The sequence below is a fragment of the Erythrolamprus reginae genome, chromosome 4 (genome assembly GCF_031021105.1).
Source record: "Erythrolamprus reginae isolate rEryReg1 chromosome 4, rEryReg1.hap1, whole genome shotgun sequence".
NCBI lineage: Eukaryota > Metazoa > Chordata > Lepidosauria > Squamata > Dipsadidae > Erythrolamprus > Erythrolamprus reginae.
Genome location: NC_091953.1, coordinates 92,390,126 through 92,406,393, shown reverse-complemented (window position 1 = coordinate 92,406,393; position 16,268 = coordinate 92,390,126). Strand labels below are relative to the sequence as shown.

Here is a 16,268-nt window from a genome sequence, read left to right as displayed (position 1 = left end):
CCACATCTTCAAACTGCCAAGGTTGAGAAACACTGCTCTAGAGAATGAAATGGCCTTCCCCAAGGCTGAAAATCAGCAGGCTAGCATGTGCATGAGTACTGCAACTAACATAGGCAACGTATTGTGTGATATGGCTCCACGTGCCACCCATGGCACTCATGCCATAGGTTCACCATCACTACCCTATACCATTTCATACAACTAACTTTTTCAGTTACTTAAATATAGCATTGTCCACTAATAAAGTTACAAACTACCGCTCATTCTCCATGCGGTGTAACCTGAAGAGCCAGTCTCTTCTTAAAAGACTGCAGTGATGGATCACACACAACTTCTGACTTAAATTTAAACTTAAGATTCATTTAACAACTGTGGCAGGAAAGTTTGTAGAATGGAGCAAAACTCACTTAACAATTGTTTTGTTTAGCAATGGAAATTTTGTATTCATAAGTCAAATACTACTTGTAATTTTCCTCTTTATTACTTTGGTACCAGTTTAATAGAAAAATGCTAGCATTTTCATCAGCTCAGGCCATATTTAATAATAATAATTATTATTTTTATTATTATTTATTAGATTTGTATGCCGCCCCTCTCCAGAGACTCGGAGCAGCTTACAACAAATATTTATATCACAATAATCACTTGGTTTTGTTATTTATTCTTAGGTTTCCCCATTGTTTTTCAAACTCTGCAATTTTAGGGGGCATGGTTCCAACTTCCAGAATTCTCAGGCCAACATGATACAGAGCTGTTATTTTATTTATCAGGTGATAGGGATTCAGTTTGCTGTAATGGTTAGGCTTTCATCTAGAAACAAGAAAATTGAGACTTCTAGTCCTATCTTGGGCACAAAGTCAGTTGTTTTATCTTGGCCAACCACTCTTTGTCTCTACTCTAGGAAGCAAACAATCGCAAACCACTTCCAAATCTTGCCAAGAAAACTTCTGGGACTTGACTAGGTAATTGCTAAGAGTCAGCACTGGGCATCATACTACCGTATTTTTCAGACTGTAAGATACACTGGAGTATAAGAGGCACCTTAGTTTTGGGGGAGGAAAACAGGGAAAAGAATCTTCTTACCAGGTATTCATATAGCTAGCATCCTTAGACAGCACATTATTTTATCCCCTGGTTAGGGCTTTAAAAAAACTTTATTCCAAGAGAGTAACAATGAAAGAGCTTACAAGCCAGTAAGAGCTGGGAAAATCATTAGCACCTGGAAAGAAACATTTGGAGCAAGTAGAGCAAGGAAAAAAACCTTCAAAGTCTTAGGGCTTGGAAAACATTCTTTGCAGAGAGTAACAATGAAAGAGTTTGCAAGCTGGTAAGAACTGCCAATATTGTTAAAACCTGGTTAGGGCTGGAAAGAAACATTAAAGCAATGAAAAAACCCCTACAAAGAAAGGGTTTGGAAAGCATTCTTCGCAGAGAGTAATAATGAAAGAGCTTGCAAGCAGGTAAGAGCTGGGAACATTGTTAACACCTGGTTAGAGCTGGAAAGAAACTTATTCAGAGCAAGTTAGAGCAATGAAAAAACCATGCAAAGACTTAAAGCTAGGAAAACATTATTTGCAGAGAGAAACAATGAAAGATTCTGCAAGGTAGCATTGAGAGTATAAGATGCACCCAAATTATCAGCCTCTTTTAAGGAGAAAAAAGTGTGTCTTATACTCCAAAAATATGGTAAATAGGGTGCACCAAAAATGGCAAGGAGAAAATAGTTTACTATTCTCTTATCTAAAACTTCAGTTGAGAAAAGTTATAATTGCTTGATGTACTTTATACCACAAGCAAGGTTTGCTGATTAAAGTCTCATCACATTAAGATAATTTAAGATAGTTGAGTGTTCATTCAGAGCCTTGGGTTTGACATTCAATTGCTGAGATGATTATTCCCTTATCGAAAGACCCCAAATCGCAGATTGTTAAAGACTTGTAAATATAGCTTTAATTCTACTTTGCTATATGAAACTAGCATGTAGTGATTATTTTTTGTCTCAGTGTTATCTAGATAAATGCTTGGAAATTGTTTTATGGGAAGGGGAGACTAATACAAAAGCAGAAATGGATACGCATGTAAATTTAACATGCTATTGTCTTGCTAACACATTTTGTACATTCTTAATCATCTCCTTCCTAGGAGATTATTAATTTGTAAAACTCCTTAATTCTTAACAGCACAAGTATTCCAATATTTTAAAAAAGAAATATTTATTTTAAAAAAACAATGATACCATTTCCATTCTTTGGTATATAAATGCAGTTTGCTATGTAACAAATTAACGAACTTCTTCCTTTTGAGAAGCTTTTGATCTGTACACTTACTTTTCCTGAAGCCTTCAGATTTTAAATTGTAGCATTTACAATTCTACATACATTCTAGACATGTTTTTTGTTATCTATAGTAGAGCATAATGTATGTCACTAACCTGTTTTTACTTGATGGAATTGTTGTGGTCCATTTGCGTCCTGTGCAATTAGCAATGGACCCAGAGGACTCAAAGACAGTGGAGGCACAGTACAGGCATCCTGGCATCCGAGACTGACAGCAAAGAAGATGTGGTGTCAGAGGCTAAAGAGCAATCAGAGCCTTCTGCACCTCCTGAGATGAGTGACTTGGGAGAAGAGGAGGAGCCTCTTCTTGATGCTAGTATTCGCAGGGCCTTTAGGAGGCAAGAGTGGTTACTCAGGAGGAGACTTCCTCATGAGTAGTACTGCTGGCTACTGGGCCACACCCTCAGTCTATTTAAAGGGGAAATCACACGATGCTTTGGCACAGAGAACAATGCAGTTCATTTCAGAAATCTTGTCTCCGGCTTGTGTTTTAAAAGAACCACATTTTTGGCTGCAGTAATTAGCTCCTGGCTTCCAGCCAACCTCTGAAGTCTACGATACTGAACTTGGCTATACTCTAGTAATTACTGTCATGTTTACTTATTGTTGGGACTCTGGCCAGCTGATAAGACTTTATAAGAAGTGTGGTGAAGCCTTGCTAGATTTTATATTCTTTTCGAAAAGACTTTCGTAAATAGTAAAATCTTTAGGATTTAATCCGGTGGTGTGCATCTTATTTTGGGGGGCTTGTCACTGGGACAGAACAGGAATACTGTATGCAGCATATCAAAAGGAAGTGAGAAAATAAAGAGAAAATTCCAATAATGTACAATTACAAAGCCTTTAACATATCTTGTAAGAGGCTTCTACACTTAAAGAAGCATAAAATTAATCCCTAGGAAAAAATAAGTTTTTATTTTACTGATTTAATTTTAAAAAAATAATGCAACAATTAAACTTAAACATATTTACTTGAAAATAATTTGCATGAACTCATTAGTGCTTTCCTATTATGTAGTTATGGAACTGCAGTTCCACATAGTTGGGTATTATGAGATCTCAGAATCCTCATTTTTTTCTGTTTCTTTTACCTGTCAATCAATTTTCCAAAAATATGATAATGTCATTGAAAGTGGCACTGTTTTTGCTATCCCAATAAATAAATCCCAATAAGACACATAGCCTCAAATTTAATATGTGAAGTAAACTTTCCTGAAACATAGTCCATATTATTTTCTTGTCGGATCCTACAATGCTAAAAATTAGTACTGAGAACTGGAAGAATTTTCTTTTTAAACCTAATTGAGTCAAATAAAAGAAAAGAAATAATTTTATTAATAGAATATATAATGGCTTAAGCTTACTAGTGCCTTGAAATATTCATATTTAAAAACTTTACCATCCAAGCTTTTAAAACTGAATGAAACACTTTTTATTTTTTCCTTAACATAAATTGTACACAATAAACTTAATACTTATATAGAAAGTCATTTCAAATCAGATTAGGTTCACAGTATATTTTGAAAGCAATATAGTTCACCATTGAGGGTTAAGAATTTCAAATTTTATCAATACAGATTGAAAATTATGAACCAACTGCTACATGTACCTTAGTCAAAAGGTTACCAGTGAAAGTGTTATAATAGAGGAAATTTTGAACCAGAGAAACTAGGTTGTGTTGTGGTTGGCTTCAGGCCAGCTCCTGTGGCTGCTGATTTTGACATGGAGCAGTGGGGGCTGTCTGTTCACAGAAGACCAGTCTGGCTGGAGGACAAATAAGATAGTGAACCAGAAGCAGAGACAGGGAGAGGGAGGGAGCAGGAAGGGACTTGAGAGACAGAGAGGGGAATGGAGTCAGTCAGCTCTCCAGCCAGAGGTTCATCTGAATCAGAAGGGAAAGAATTAATGAACAATCCTATTCTGAATGCTCAGGTCCAGAGAATGCTGGGAAGACAAGAGCAGCTGCGCAAACACAGAAACAAATTATAGGGCACAGTTGATAAGGCTTAATGACGCTGCTGCAACCTTGAAAAGGTGGGGGATTGGAGAGATATACGTGGGATGTTATGTTTGCATGCTGTTATGAAAGAGAGATCCCTGATCTCTCTTTCATAACAGATCCCTAATTGGATCAGACACAGATCCCTGATTGGATCAAACACAGCCAATAGGAGCCCGCAGGCTAACCAATAGGAAGCCTGCAAAGACGACCAATCAGGAGCTTCAGCACGAGGACTGGAAACAATGTCACCAATCCCAGCGCTGGCAACAAAGTATATAAGTGTGGGTTTTTGCCAGGGTTTCTCAATCTCTCGCTAGATTCTTTTCCAGCCTGCGAGCTGGGCTCTCTGAATGCTCCTGCTGATCAAATAAAGAGCTGTTGTCACTTCCCTCTTGCCTCTGCCTCTGATTTAACAGTGGCGACGAGGGGCTTCGAACCTCCGCGGAAAAACCAGAGATGGCTACACCGATACCCCACGCTCTGCCTTTCTTCAACCCTGAAGAGGACACATGGACAGCATATATGTCCAAATTTCGACTCTTCCTTCAAGCAAACAACCTCGACGATGCCACAGACAACAGAAAACAAGCGATCTTCCTCCTCTACTGCGGCCAGATGGTCTACAACCGGGCCACCATGCTTACAGACCAAGAATCCATAGAGGACATCTCCTGGGCAGCGCTACAAGAGAAACTCGCAACCCATTTCCAGCCAACAACTCCTGTCCGCCTCAGCCGCCACCAATTCTCTCTGCTAAAACAGGCTGAAGGCGAATCCATAAATGACTTTGTTACCCGACTGCGCGCCCTGCTAACAAAATGCAAGTACAAAGAGCCAGAGGAACACCTGGTGGACCATTTAATCTTCGGGATGAGCAACCTAGCCTTACAAAAAAAGTACCTCATTGAAGAAGAAACGTCTTTACAAGACATCATGAAAGCCGTGAAAGCCGCTGAGATCTCCGATGCATCTGCTGCCGAACTCAAACGCACAGCTGCACCCGTGCACAAGGTGACAGAAATCACCCCATCACACACGGGAGACTCCGCCGAACAACCACCCGAAGCAGCAACTGACGAAGACTACTGCCTTCAGATCCGCCGCTCCTCACAATATGGCAATCCTCGGCGACCTTTCCCACCATGTTTTGGCTGCCATGGCTCCCATTCCCAATCCCGATGCCCTTTCAAAGATGCCCTCTGCCACCGCTGCCATAGAAAAGGGCACATCGCCGAAGTTTGCCGAGCGCCCGCCCCAGGGGACTTCAACCAACCCTGGCAGCGCCAGCCAGCCACAGGCGGGAATTCCAACGCTCCCTATAACCGCAGGAACTTCAAGCAGTCCACAGGCTTTCACTCAGGATCCCGCAAAGGTAATTCCCCTTTTTCAATTAACCACAACTCTACACCGGCCCAGGGGAAACTTTTCACCTCCCTTCTAATTAACAATCGGCCCTGTAAGATGGAAATTGACACGGGCTCCCGCTACTCCATAATGCCATGGCACAAATTCCCACCTATATTTGCCACATATACTAAAAGACCAACTAACCCCCTGGACTTTTGGGCTGGCAGATTTTCAAGGGAATACCATTCCAGTATTGGGGTCTATCGATGTGCCTGTATGCTCTGATCATTTCAAAGGACTGTTGCCACTAATTGTCGTAGACGGCCCTAAATACACCCTGTTGGGGCTAGATTGGTTCCAGCCGCTAGGCATGGGCATCACAGGCATTCACTCCATTACTGACCAAAGAATGCCCCCAAAGGACATAATGAAGGACTTTGCTGACGTATTTGAACCAGGACTGGGCACATATAAGGGCACTCCAATATCATTCAACCTCGACCCATCGATACCCCCAATTCGCCTAAAACCCCGGAGGGTAACTTTGCCATTACTCCCAAAGGTCGACCAGCAACTAGATAAATTAATCGCCCAGGGAGTCCTCATACCAATTGACCACGCCAAATGGGAGACCCCAATCGTCCTCTCCCTAAAACCCGATGGCTCAGTTCATATATGCGCTGACTACAAAGCAACGATTAACAGGGCTTTGCAACACAATGCTTACCCGATTCCAGTAGTTCAGCAGCTATTACATACTCTGGGAAATGGCTCTGTCTTTGCAAAGATCGATTTGGCCCAGGCTTATCAGCAATTACCAGTCTCAGAGGAAACGGCAGAAGCCCAGACAATCGTGACTCACCGGGGAGCATTCAAATGTTCCAGGTTACAGTTTGGGGTAGCTACCGCCCCAGGCATTTTTCAAAGCCTCATGGAATGCTTGCTAAACAAAATCCCAGGGGTGGTGCCATATTTTGATGACGTGTTAATATCCGCAACATCAGCCCCCCAGCTATGGGAAAGAATTCGACAAGTACTCACTAAATTTCAGGAAGTGGGCCTCCGCATAAAACCGGAAAAGTTTTCTTGGGTAGTCCCCAGTGTCAAATTCCTGGGTTTCTCCATAGATAAAAGGGGGATCCATCCAACAGAAGAAAAAGTCTCAGCAATAAAAAACGCCCCTGTCCCAACGAACAAAACGGAACTACAATCATTTCTGGGTTTACTAAACTTCTATTCCATCTTTCTCAAGCAGAAAGCCACAACAGCGGAGCCGCTTCATCACCTACTTAAGCAAGGAACAGCCTGGACATGGGGACCGGCCGAGCAGGACGCCTTCCAAGCCATCAAAGAAATGCTATCATCAGACAGTGTCCTCGTGCAATACAACATAACTATGCTCGTGACCTTAACCTGCGATGCCTCACCGTTTGGCATAGGAGCTGTCCTCAGCCACACTTTCCCAGATGGCATGGATGCCCCCATAGCTTTCTACTCAAAGACCTTGTCCCCGGCAGAAAGGAACTACTCTCAACTGGACAAAGAAGCACTAGCTTTAGTCACGGGCATCAAAAAATTCCATGGGTATTTATTCGTCCGCCCATTCACCTTGATTACAGACCACAAACCCCTATTAGGAATCTTAGCGGGAAACAAACAGACGCCTGCATTCCTTTCCCCAAGAATGACCCGCTGGACAATCTTCCTAGCAGCCTACAACTACACTCTCATACACCGAGGGGGGAAGGAAATCGGCCACGCAGATGCCCTTAGCAGATGCCCCCAGACAGACCTGGTAATAGACCCAGCCCCAGCCACGGACATATTGCTAATTGAAATGCAGGAGAACCCGATAATAAGCGCAGAGGAAATTGCCCAGGAGACAAATAAAGATTCGGTATTGTCTCAAGTCAAGCAGTGGGTCCTGAGGGGGTGGCCAGAGAAAATCCAGGGAGAGGCATTTCAAACTTTTAAAAACAGACAAACGGAACTGAGCGTGTTAAGGGACTGCATATTGTGGGGCGACCGAGTAATAGTTCCAAAACAGCTACAGAAAAAAGCGTTAAAATTACTGCATCAAGGGCACCCGGGCATGGTACGAATGAAGAGTCTGGCTCGGAGTCATTTATGGTGGCCCGGGCTGGATCAGGACATTGAGACCTGGGTAGCAACATGTAACCCATGCCAGCAAACTCGCCCAGATCCACCCAAAACCAAGCCAACGGAGTGGGAAACACCAAAAGGGCCCTGGTCTTGCATTCACATAGACTTCGCAGGACCAGTGGCAGGACAATCCTTTCTAATCGTAGTAGACGCCTACTCAAAATGGCTCGAGGTAATTCTAATGACCTCAACTACAACGGCAGCTACAATAAAGGCACTGCGGAGAATTTTCTCCACACATGGGTTACCAGATGTCCTAGTCTCCGACAATGGCCCCCAGCTGACATCTAGACAAATGGAAATCTTCCTAGCCGAGCGAGGGATCCGGCATGCACTAACTGCGCCCCACTTCGCGGCCTCTAATGGCCGGGTTGAACGAATGGTGAGGTTCACGAAAGAGGCCCTTCACCGAGCACCAACCAGAGACTGGCAACAACAAATAGATGAGTTCCTACTGGCCCAACACATCACCCCTTCAGCCAGCACCAAGAAAAGCCCGGCGGAACTCCTCATGGGAAGAAAGCTCCGCTCCCCTCTAGACAGAATGCACCCAGAATACACTAAGGAAAAAGACAAACCAAAAGCAGAGCCGGAAAGAACCTTCAAATCAGGCGACCCAGTGTATGCCAAAGACATTGACTCAAACCTCCGCTGGAGGGAGGGCACCATAGATCAAAGAACCGGCCACAAGTCGTACACGGTTCTGCTACGAAATGGGAAAATCTGGCGAAGACACATCGACCAAATCAGGAAGCGACACCCGGATGAGTCCCCACAAAATAACGATCACATTTTCCCCACAGAAAATCGCATAGAACAACCATCCTACTCACCACACCATCTTCTGGCATCCAGCGATGGCTGCCCGGGAGCCCTGGTGGCCAGCGGAGGTGAGACCGCACCATCGTCCACGGGCCAAGGCAACCCTTGCCAGGATGGAGCAGCACAAGAGCCAGCCGCCCAGGAAGACAGCTCACAGCAGACTGAACTGCGCAGGTCCGGCCGGGCGACCAGACCACCAATCAGGTTACAGGACTACGTAGCCTATCTAAATGACTGACAGTTGTAAAAGGACTATGGGGGGAGGGATATTATGTTTGCATGCTGTTATGAAAGAGAGATCCCTGATTGGATCAGACACAGATCCCTGATTGGATCAAACACAGCCAATGGGAGCCTGCAGGCTAACCAATAGGAAGCCTGCAAAGACGACCAATCAGGAGCTTCAGCACGAGGACTGGAAACAATGTCACCAATCCCAGCGCTGGCAACAAAGTATATAAGTGTGGGTTTTTGCCGGGGTTTCTCAATCTCTTTCTAGATTCTTTTCCAGCCTGCGAGCTGGGCTCTCTGGATGCTCCTGCTGATCAAATAAAGAGCTGTTGTCACTTCCCTCTTGCCTCTGCCTCTGATTTAACATGGGAGATTATTGTTCAGCATTGAGGAAAGTTTGATGAATTGTGGTTTGGTGCTTGCTGTGGATTTCTGGACATTCCGACATTCCAATTTTGAGTTATTGCTGGCTGCTGTAAGCCTGAAAGTCTTCTACACTGACTGGAGTAATTAACTCTGACCTATTGACTACATGAACTCACATTGCTCTGAAATTTTGTGGTTTGCAGTTCTCTGAGCATAAAGAACAATCCTTGTTTGATTTTTCCAAATCTGAGTGTGTGTGTTTGATTAATTACTTTGTTCTTGGGTGGCTCAAGGCCAGGCAGAACAGGTTGCAGAGCATTTGGATGATTTTATCTTGGATTTAAAAGCAACACATTCATCCTCCTCAAGAGGAAATTGCTTAAACTGTGTATAGTATCAATGTTGACACATGGTTGCAAAATGTTAAATGCAAAAGCAGGACAGATTAACATTATACAAAGAAAAATGGAAAAGGCAAATACTCAATACAGCAAGACATAGAACATAGAATCTGACGAAGAGGTCTTCTAGTCCAATTACCTATACCATCATCCAGGTCAAATGGTTGTCCAATTTCTTTTTGAAAACCTCCAGTGATGGAGCACCCACAATTCCATGGGACAAGCAATTCCACTAATTAATTGTTTTTACTGTCAGAAAATTTGTCCTTACTTCTAGGTTGGATCTGTCTTTAACAAACTTCCACCCATTACTTCTTGCCCGGCCTTGAAAAATAAGGCAGTGCTTGGTGCTTTGGAGAATAAATCAACCCCCCCTACTCTGTGACAGCCCTCCAAGTGCTGGAAGACAACTGTCATGTCCCCCTAATCCTTCTTTTCAACAGATTATACATAAAAATGACTCAGCAGATAAATCCCTGAAATACAGTATATTCAGTTATAAGGGACACAGTTGGTACACTGGAAATAAAGAATGGTGGTGGGAGCTTCTCATAACCAAAATTACATTTACATCATCAAAACAAATGGACTGATCAACTGATCATTATGTCATAATGAAACTGATAGATTCAAGGAAATTACAATTGACTGGCTATTTTGTATTGAACAGATCAGTGGTGCCAACAATTCTCAACTGGATATGAATTAACCATAAAAGACCCAGGAAAGGTTGTAACTTTGCCAAAATAGTTATGTTTTCTTATGGTATAATTTAAAGATTATAATACATATTGGATTTCCTCAAAGAAAGAAAATTTCAGTTTAGTCACGTGTAGAGTTAGACACACTGAAATCAATTAATATTGATTTCAGGGTGTCTATTCTAAGCATACAACTTGAACCTAACTCAGAGTCATTGCTGAATGCTGCTATGGATTTGTGGCATGGTAATGTTCCTTTACATTTTACATATGTTGCATATTACAATAGGTATAATAGTTCACATATTTGAAGACAAGAATTTTCCCGGTATTGAATAGAGTTCCTCAATCTTGCTTGTAGAGTAGTTGTTTGAGATAATCATTCTTTTGCTTTTTTCATGAAATAGAACGAAAAAAGATCTCTTCATCTTTTGGCATCAGTATTAAAAAACACTATCCTGCCTTTGCAAACATGTTCTAAGTGCATCCAACCCATCCTTATGTCCACTTGAAAGAGATCTTGCTGATGTCCTGGTAGACAATATACTTTCCCTTCTAGTCTCTGAACTGTCACTCACCAGTACCTTCCGTCCTACTGCCTGCATGGACTTCTGATAAAACTCTTTGGATGCAAAGTAGTAAATGAATGGATCTATGCAGTTGTTGAGGCAACTAAGGCACAAGGTAAGTTTGTAGATATGATAATAACCCTCCTTTTTTGTGAGACGGCTGATCATGTGCACCAATAGGATAAAGTTGTTGGGTGCAAAACAAATGATAAAAACCAAGAGCACTATTATAGCCAAGTAGATTGACCGTGTCTTCTGCCCATTGCCATATTTGTGAGAAGTTTGAATGAGCTTACAAATGATGGCTATGTAGCAAGCAACTGTAACTGTGAATGGAAGCAAGAAAAAGAAAAAGAAAGGCAGCAGGAGGAAAGCTGCCCATGCAGCCATATTGGGAAGCATATTCCAGTGAAGGACATCAAAACATGTTGTAATGTTCAGAACTTCTACTTCTACTTTATAAGTCTGGTCAGTTGAGGCAAGGGGCCATAAAGACAATAATACAAAAAACCAAATTCCCATGCAGGTAGCAATTGCATATCTCTTTTTTCTCCATTTTTTGGAGGTCAGAGGGTATACCACCCCCAAATAGCGTTCAAAGCTGATGAAGGTCATAGTTAATATGGAGGAATACATGTTTGCATAAAACATTACTGTGACATAGCTGCACAGTTGTTTGCCGTAAGACCAGTTGTTCTTCTTCACATAGTATATAATCTGAAGGGGAAGACAGGAGGCCAGTGCAAGATCCGTGAGGCTAAGGTTAATCATGAGAATAATTGATGGTGTTTTGGGTTTGATGTGAAAGAATAGAATCCAGAGTGAGAAAATATTTCCAGGGATACTGATGATAACAACTAGCGAATACACAATTGGTAAGATGGTCATAATATAAGGATTCTCAAGCATGTCCAGCGTTGCATTATCCAGTGATGTGTTTATATTCATTTTCTGTATTTGATTTCTTTCGTCTTGAAAATTTGAAGATGTATCACAGCTTAAATTTGTACCCTATAAAGTAGAAAAACACAGAAAAGTGGTCAGTGAAAATGTGAAAGAAAACTTAGATGTGGTTTCTCCTATGGACCATTTTCTCTCAAGTCATGGACATCTTTCTAAAGACTGTCACATATCCCTTTCTAAAGCTATTTAAGTATCTTTAAGTAAGGCAAGGATAATCATGGGAAACCCATAGGAAGTGCCCTTTCAAAAAGACTCTTACTCTCCTGGTCTCATTGGATTTCAGATTAAATGCATATTTGAAGAAGATTATGTGTATATAGTGGGTGACATTCCATTATATACCATTATCCATCGACATCAGTGTGGTCCCAAATACTCTCAGATACCAGTCTCCCTATTTTATTAGGCTAAAATGTATTGAAATATTTTTTTAAATAGTAAAATTTAAAAATAGGAAGTAGAAATGTTGCAAGATAATAGTTTTTTGCATTATATTTATTTACAGGCATGCCTTTTGTTCCACAAAAGTTCTAATAGGATGGTTGATGGTAGCTTGAATTCTAGCATGCAGTTGTTTTGTATCTGGATGTTCACCATAGTAGCTGCTTTGTGAATGTGTATCCTTGACATTCACTTAAAATTCTAGATGTGCCACTGGCACCTTCTCCTGATCTACTGCAAACACAGCACCTTGAATTATGCCGTAGGACAATAAAAACTAGTGAAAGTGAAAAGTCAACAACAACAATAATGTCAAACATTTTGCTGATATAAATATAAAAATATAAATATAAATATCTAAAAAAGGACAAGTATAAAATGTGGAAAGAAGGGGTAATAACTAATGCAGAATACCAGCAAATAGCCTGAGCCTGTAAAGGTGAAGTAAGGAAAGCTTTAGCTCACAATGAACAAAGGCTTGCAACAAGAGTAAAAGTAACAAAAAAAAGTTTCTTCCAATATATTAAAAACAAAAAAAAAGTCAAGGAAACAATTGGTGCATTGCAGGGAGAAAACGGCAAGAAGGTGACAACCATAAGGTGACCAGACGTCCTGCTTTTCGCGAGACAGTCACGCCTTTTCATAATCTGTCCCGCGTCCCGTGCCTTTTCAGAAATGTCCCAATTTTCTCCCCCCCCTCTCCTCTATGGTAACAGTGGAAGGAAATGGCAAAATGTCTTGGGGTCATCCTGGATGGGTTGTACTTCCTGTGTCTCCTAGCTCAGGGTAGGCCTCATGCTCACGATGAGCTTTTTGAAGAATTCATCTTCTGAACCGAGTGAGTGGATCCGGCTGCGGCAACCTGTTGCTGAGGCCATGCTTGTGGCACATGGCCTGGGCACCAGCATTCTGTACATCACCGAGGTGTGGGCGTCCCCCAGAGAGAAAGGGAGGGAATATGAGGGAGAGAAAAAATAAAGAGAAATCCCCCCCCAATCAATGGTGTCCTGCTTTAGCAATGTAAAAATCTGGTCACTTTAGACAAGCAGCAGGGAGAAAGCAGAGCTACTCAACACATTTTTTGCAGCTGTCTTTACACAAAGTGAAAAAACAACTCAATGTATCAAAAACAGCATCACAAAAAATATATTAGGAACACAAGTTAAAACAGGGAAGAAAATGGTAAAGGAACACCTGTCCATCCTAGATGAATTCAAATTACCAGGACCAGATGGATTACACTCCAAGGTTCTGAAGGAACTGGCAGATGAGATCTCAGACCCACTGAACTATATTCTTCAAAGATCCTGTAGCACCGGGGAATTGCCAGAGGACTCAAAAAGAGCTGATGTAGTTCCCCTCTTCAAGAAAGAGGGAAAAAAACAGATCCAGGAAACTACAGACCTATCAGCCTGACTTCAATACCAGGGAAGATTTTGGAAAAGATAATCAAGCAATAAGTCAACAAACATCTAGAAGCAAACAAAGTAATAACCAAAAGCCAACATGGGTTTGTTAAAAATAGATCATGCCAGACTAATCTTATAGCATTCTTTGACAAAGTGACAAAATTAGTGGACCAGGGGAATGCTGTTGATGTGATTTACTTAGACTTCAGTAAGGCTTTTGACAAAGTAGACCATAACCCAACTACTAATAAACTAGAAAAATGTGGCATGGACAGCAACACCTCAAGATGGATTCAAAATTGGCTAACTAACTGCACTCAACATGTAGTGCTCAATGGAACTACATCTACATGGAGGGATGTATGCAGTGGAGTAGCACAGGGCTCTGTTTTAGGCCCAGTACTCTTCAACATCTTCATCAATGACTTGGACAAGGGGATAGATGAGGAACTTATCAAATTTGCAGATAACACCAAACTGGCAGGAATAGCCAACACTCCAGAAAATAGGATCTTGACAAACCTGAACAATGGGCGCTATCTAACAAAATGAAATTCAATGGTGAAAAAAGTAAAGTTCTACATTTGGGCAAGACAAACAAGATGCACAGGTACAGTATATGTGGTACATTGCTCAACAGTAGTAACTGTGAGAGGGATCTTGCAGTCCTAGTGGACAACTATTTAAATAGTATCGAACATTTTGAGTAAAAGCTAAACTCATATTTCTGTATCTCTTACTATACCCTGTCTGACTTTCCCATAAATATTCAAAATGTCATCTACTAATACAAATACAAGTACTAAAGCTTGGAAGAAGGCAGCACCTCTATCTTCAACTCCGACCATCCAGCGTAACTTAGAAAACTCTTCTACTGACAAAACATCAGCTGTACAATCAGACCAAGCTGCACCCATCACCCTAGCTTCCCTACAAGAGATAATGATTAATATGCAGAAATAAATGGATCGGAAGTATGAATTAATGATGGAAAATATGGGTGCAATGAAGGAAGAGATCAAGGAAGAGATCAAGAAAATTGACGATCGTGTTGGACAGCTTGATGAGAAGATAGTAATGATGCATGGAACCCTCACGCAGAATGATGAAAAAATTCAAAAAATTGAGGAACAAAATGATAGAATGGAAACCAGGTTGCAATACGCAGAAAGTAGGACAGAATACATCAATAAAAATCTGGAAGAGGCCATTTTAAATCTTGAGCTTGAAAAATCAGCATTCTTCTTGAGGTTCCAGAATATTAGCGAATCAAGTGAAGAGAACCTGCCTCAGATTATGTCAGAAATTCTTGCACCCATCACAAATAAAACCCCACAGGAAATGTATCAACAAATGGGTGAAATTTACAGATTATCTACAAGTTACGCAAAAAGAAATTGCCTACCCAGGGAAGTACATATTAGATTCACTAAGCGTACTATAAGAGATGAAATCTACAATATGTCAAAGGAAAATCCTCCATCATATAAAGGAAAAGAGATCATAGTCCTTCGTCAAGTTCCTAGACGAGTGCGTGAAAAGCGGAAACCCTATCAAACCCTAGCTAATAAACTCAACAGAAACAAGATACCATTTAGATGGTTGACACCTGAGGGCATGCTTATCTCCTTAATTGACAAAAAATACAAAATAACTTTGATAGAAGATGCAAGAGACTTTTACGATCAAGTCATCAAAAAGGTAGATGAGGAATGTATTAGGGAGCAAGAATCAAAAGATAAATCTAGCCTGGATGAAATCAGCTCTGAAGACACTCTCGCAGATAAGGAAACTGGACTTAAATTAACGGAAGAATATGGCAGAGATGGCCCAACAACAAGATCTCAAGCGGAGGTGAGAAAGGAGAAAAGAAGAGAACCAGCAAACTAACTTACATCACAAAAAACCATTACCGAATAATGAAATAAGACTATTCTCTATCAATATCAACGGCCTCAACTCTCCTAGTAAAAGGAAAAAAACATTCTACAAAATTGAACAACAAAAAGCAGATATAATCTGTCTCCAAGAAACGCATGTAAAAAAACAAGACCAATTAATCTTAAACCATCCCAAGCTTGGAGAAATCTTCTCATCCCTTGCTGAAGTCAAGAAAAGAGGAGTAGTACTATACATTAAACCTAAACTTATCCCTAAACTAATTTACACAGACGACAACGGCCAGATATTAATAGTACAAATTACATCAGGAACAAAAAAAATACATATAATTGCAATCTATGCTCCCACAATAAATCAATCCACTTTTTATGCAAAGCTACATCAAAAAATCACGGAATTAAACTTAACAAATATAATAATAACAGGCGACTTCAATGCAATATTAGACAGGAAAAAGGATCATAAAAGCACTAAGCAAATGAAAAAGAGAAAACAACTACCGACAACTTTTGAACAACTTACAACTGAATTAGCACTAAAAGACATATGGCGTCACTTTAATCCAAACAATAGACAATACACTTTTTTCTCTTTTCCTCACAAGTCATGGTCCCG

The 16,268-nt window shown here is 41.0% G+C and overlaps 1 protein-coding gene across 1 annotated transcript in view; it reads right to left on the bottom strand.

Moving 5' to 3' along the window:
• Positions 1-8,778: 8,778 nt before the first annotated feature.
• Positions 8,779-16,268, bottom strand: part of LOC139166803 (P2Y purinoceptor 8-like) — a 29,762-nt gene continuing 22,272 nt past the window's right edge. The window contains exon 2 of the mRNA XM_070750889.1: positions 8,779-11,949. Coding sequence (XP_070606990.1) covers positions 10,813-11,886 — 1,074 coding nt within the window. The 5' untranslated portion in view covers positions 11,887-11,949 and the 3' untranslated portion in view covers positions 8,779-10,812. The remainder of the gene's footprint in view (positions 11,950-16,268) is intronic.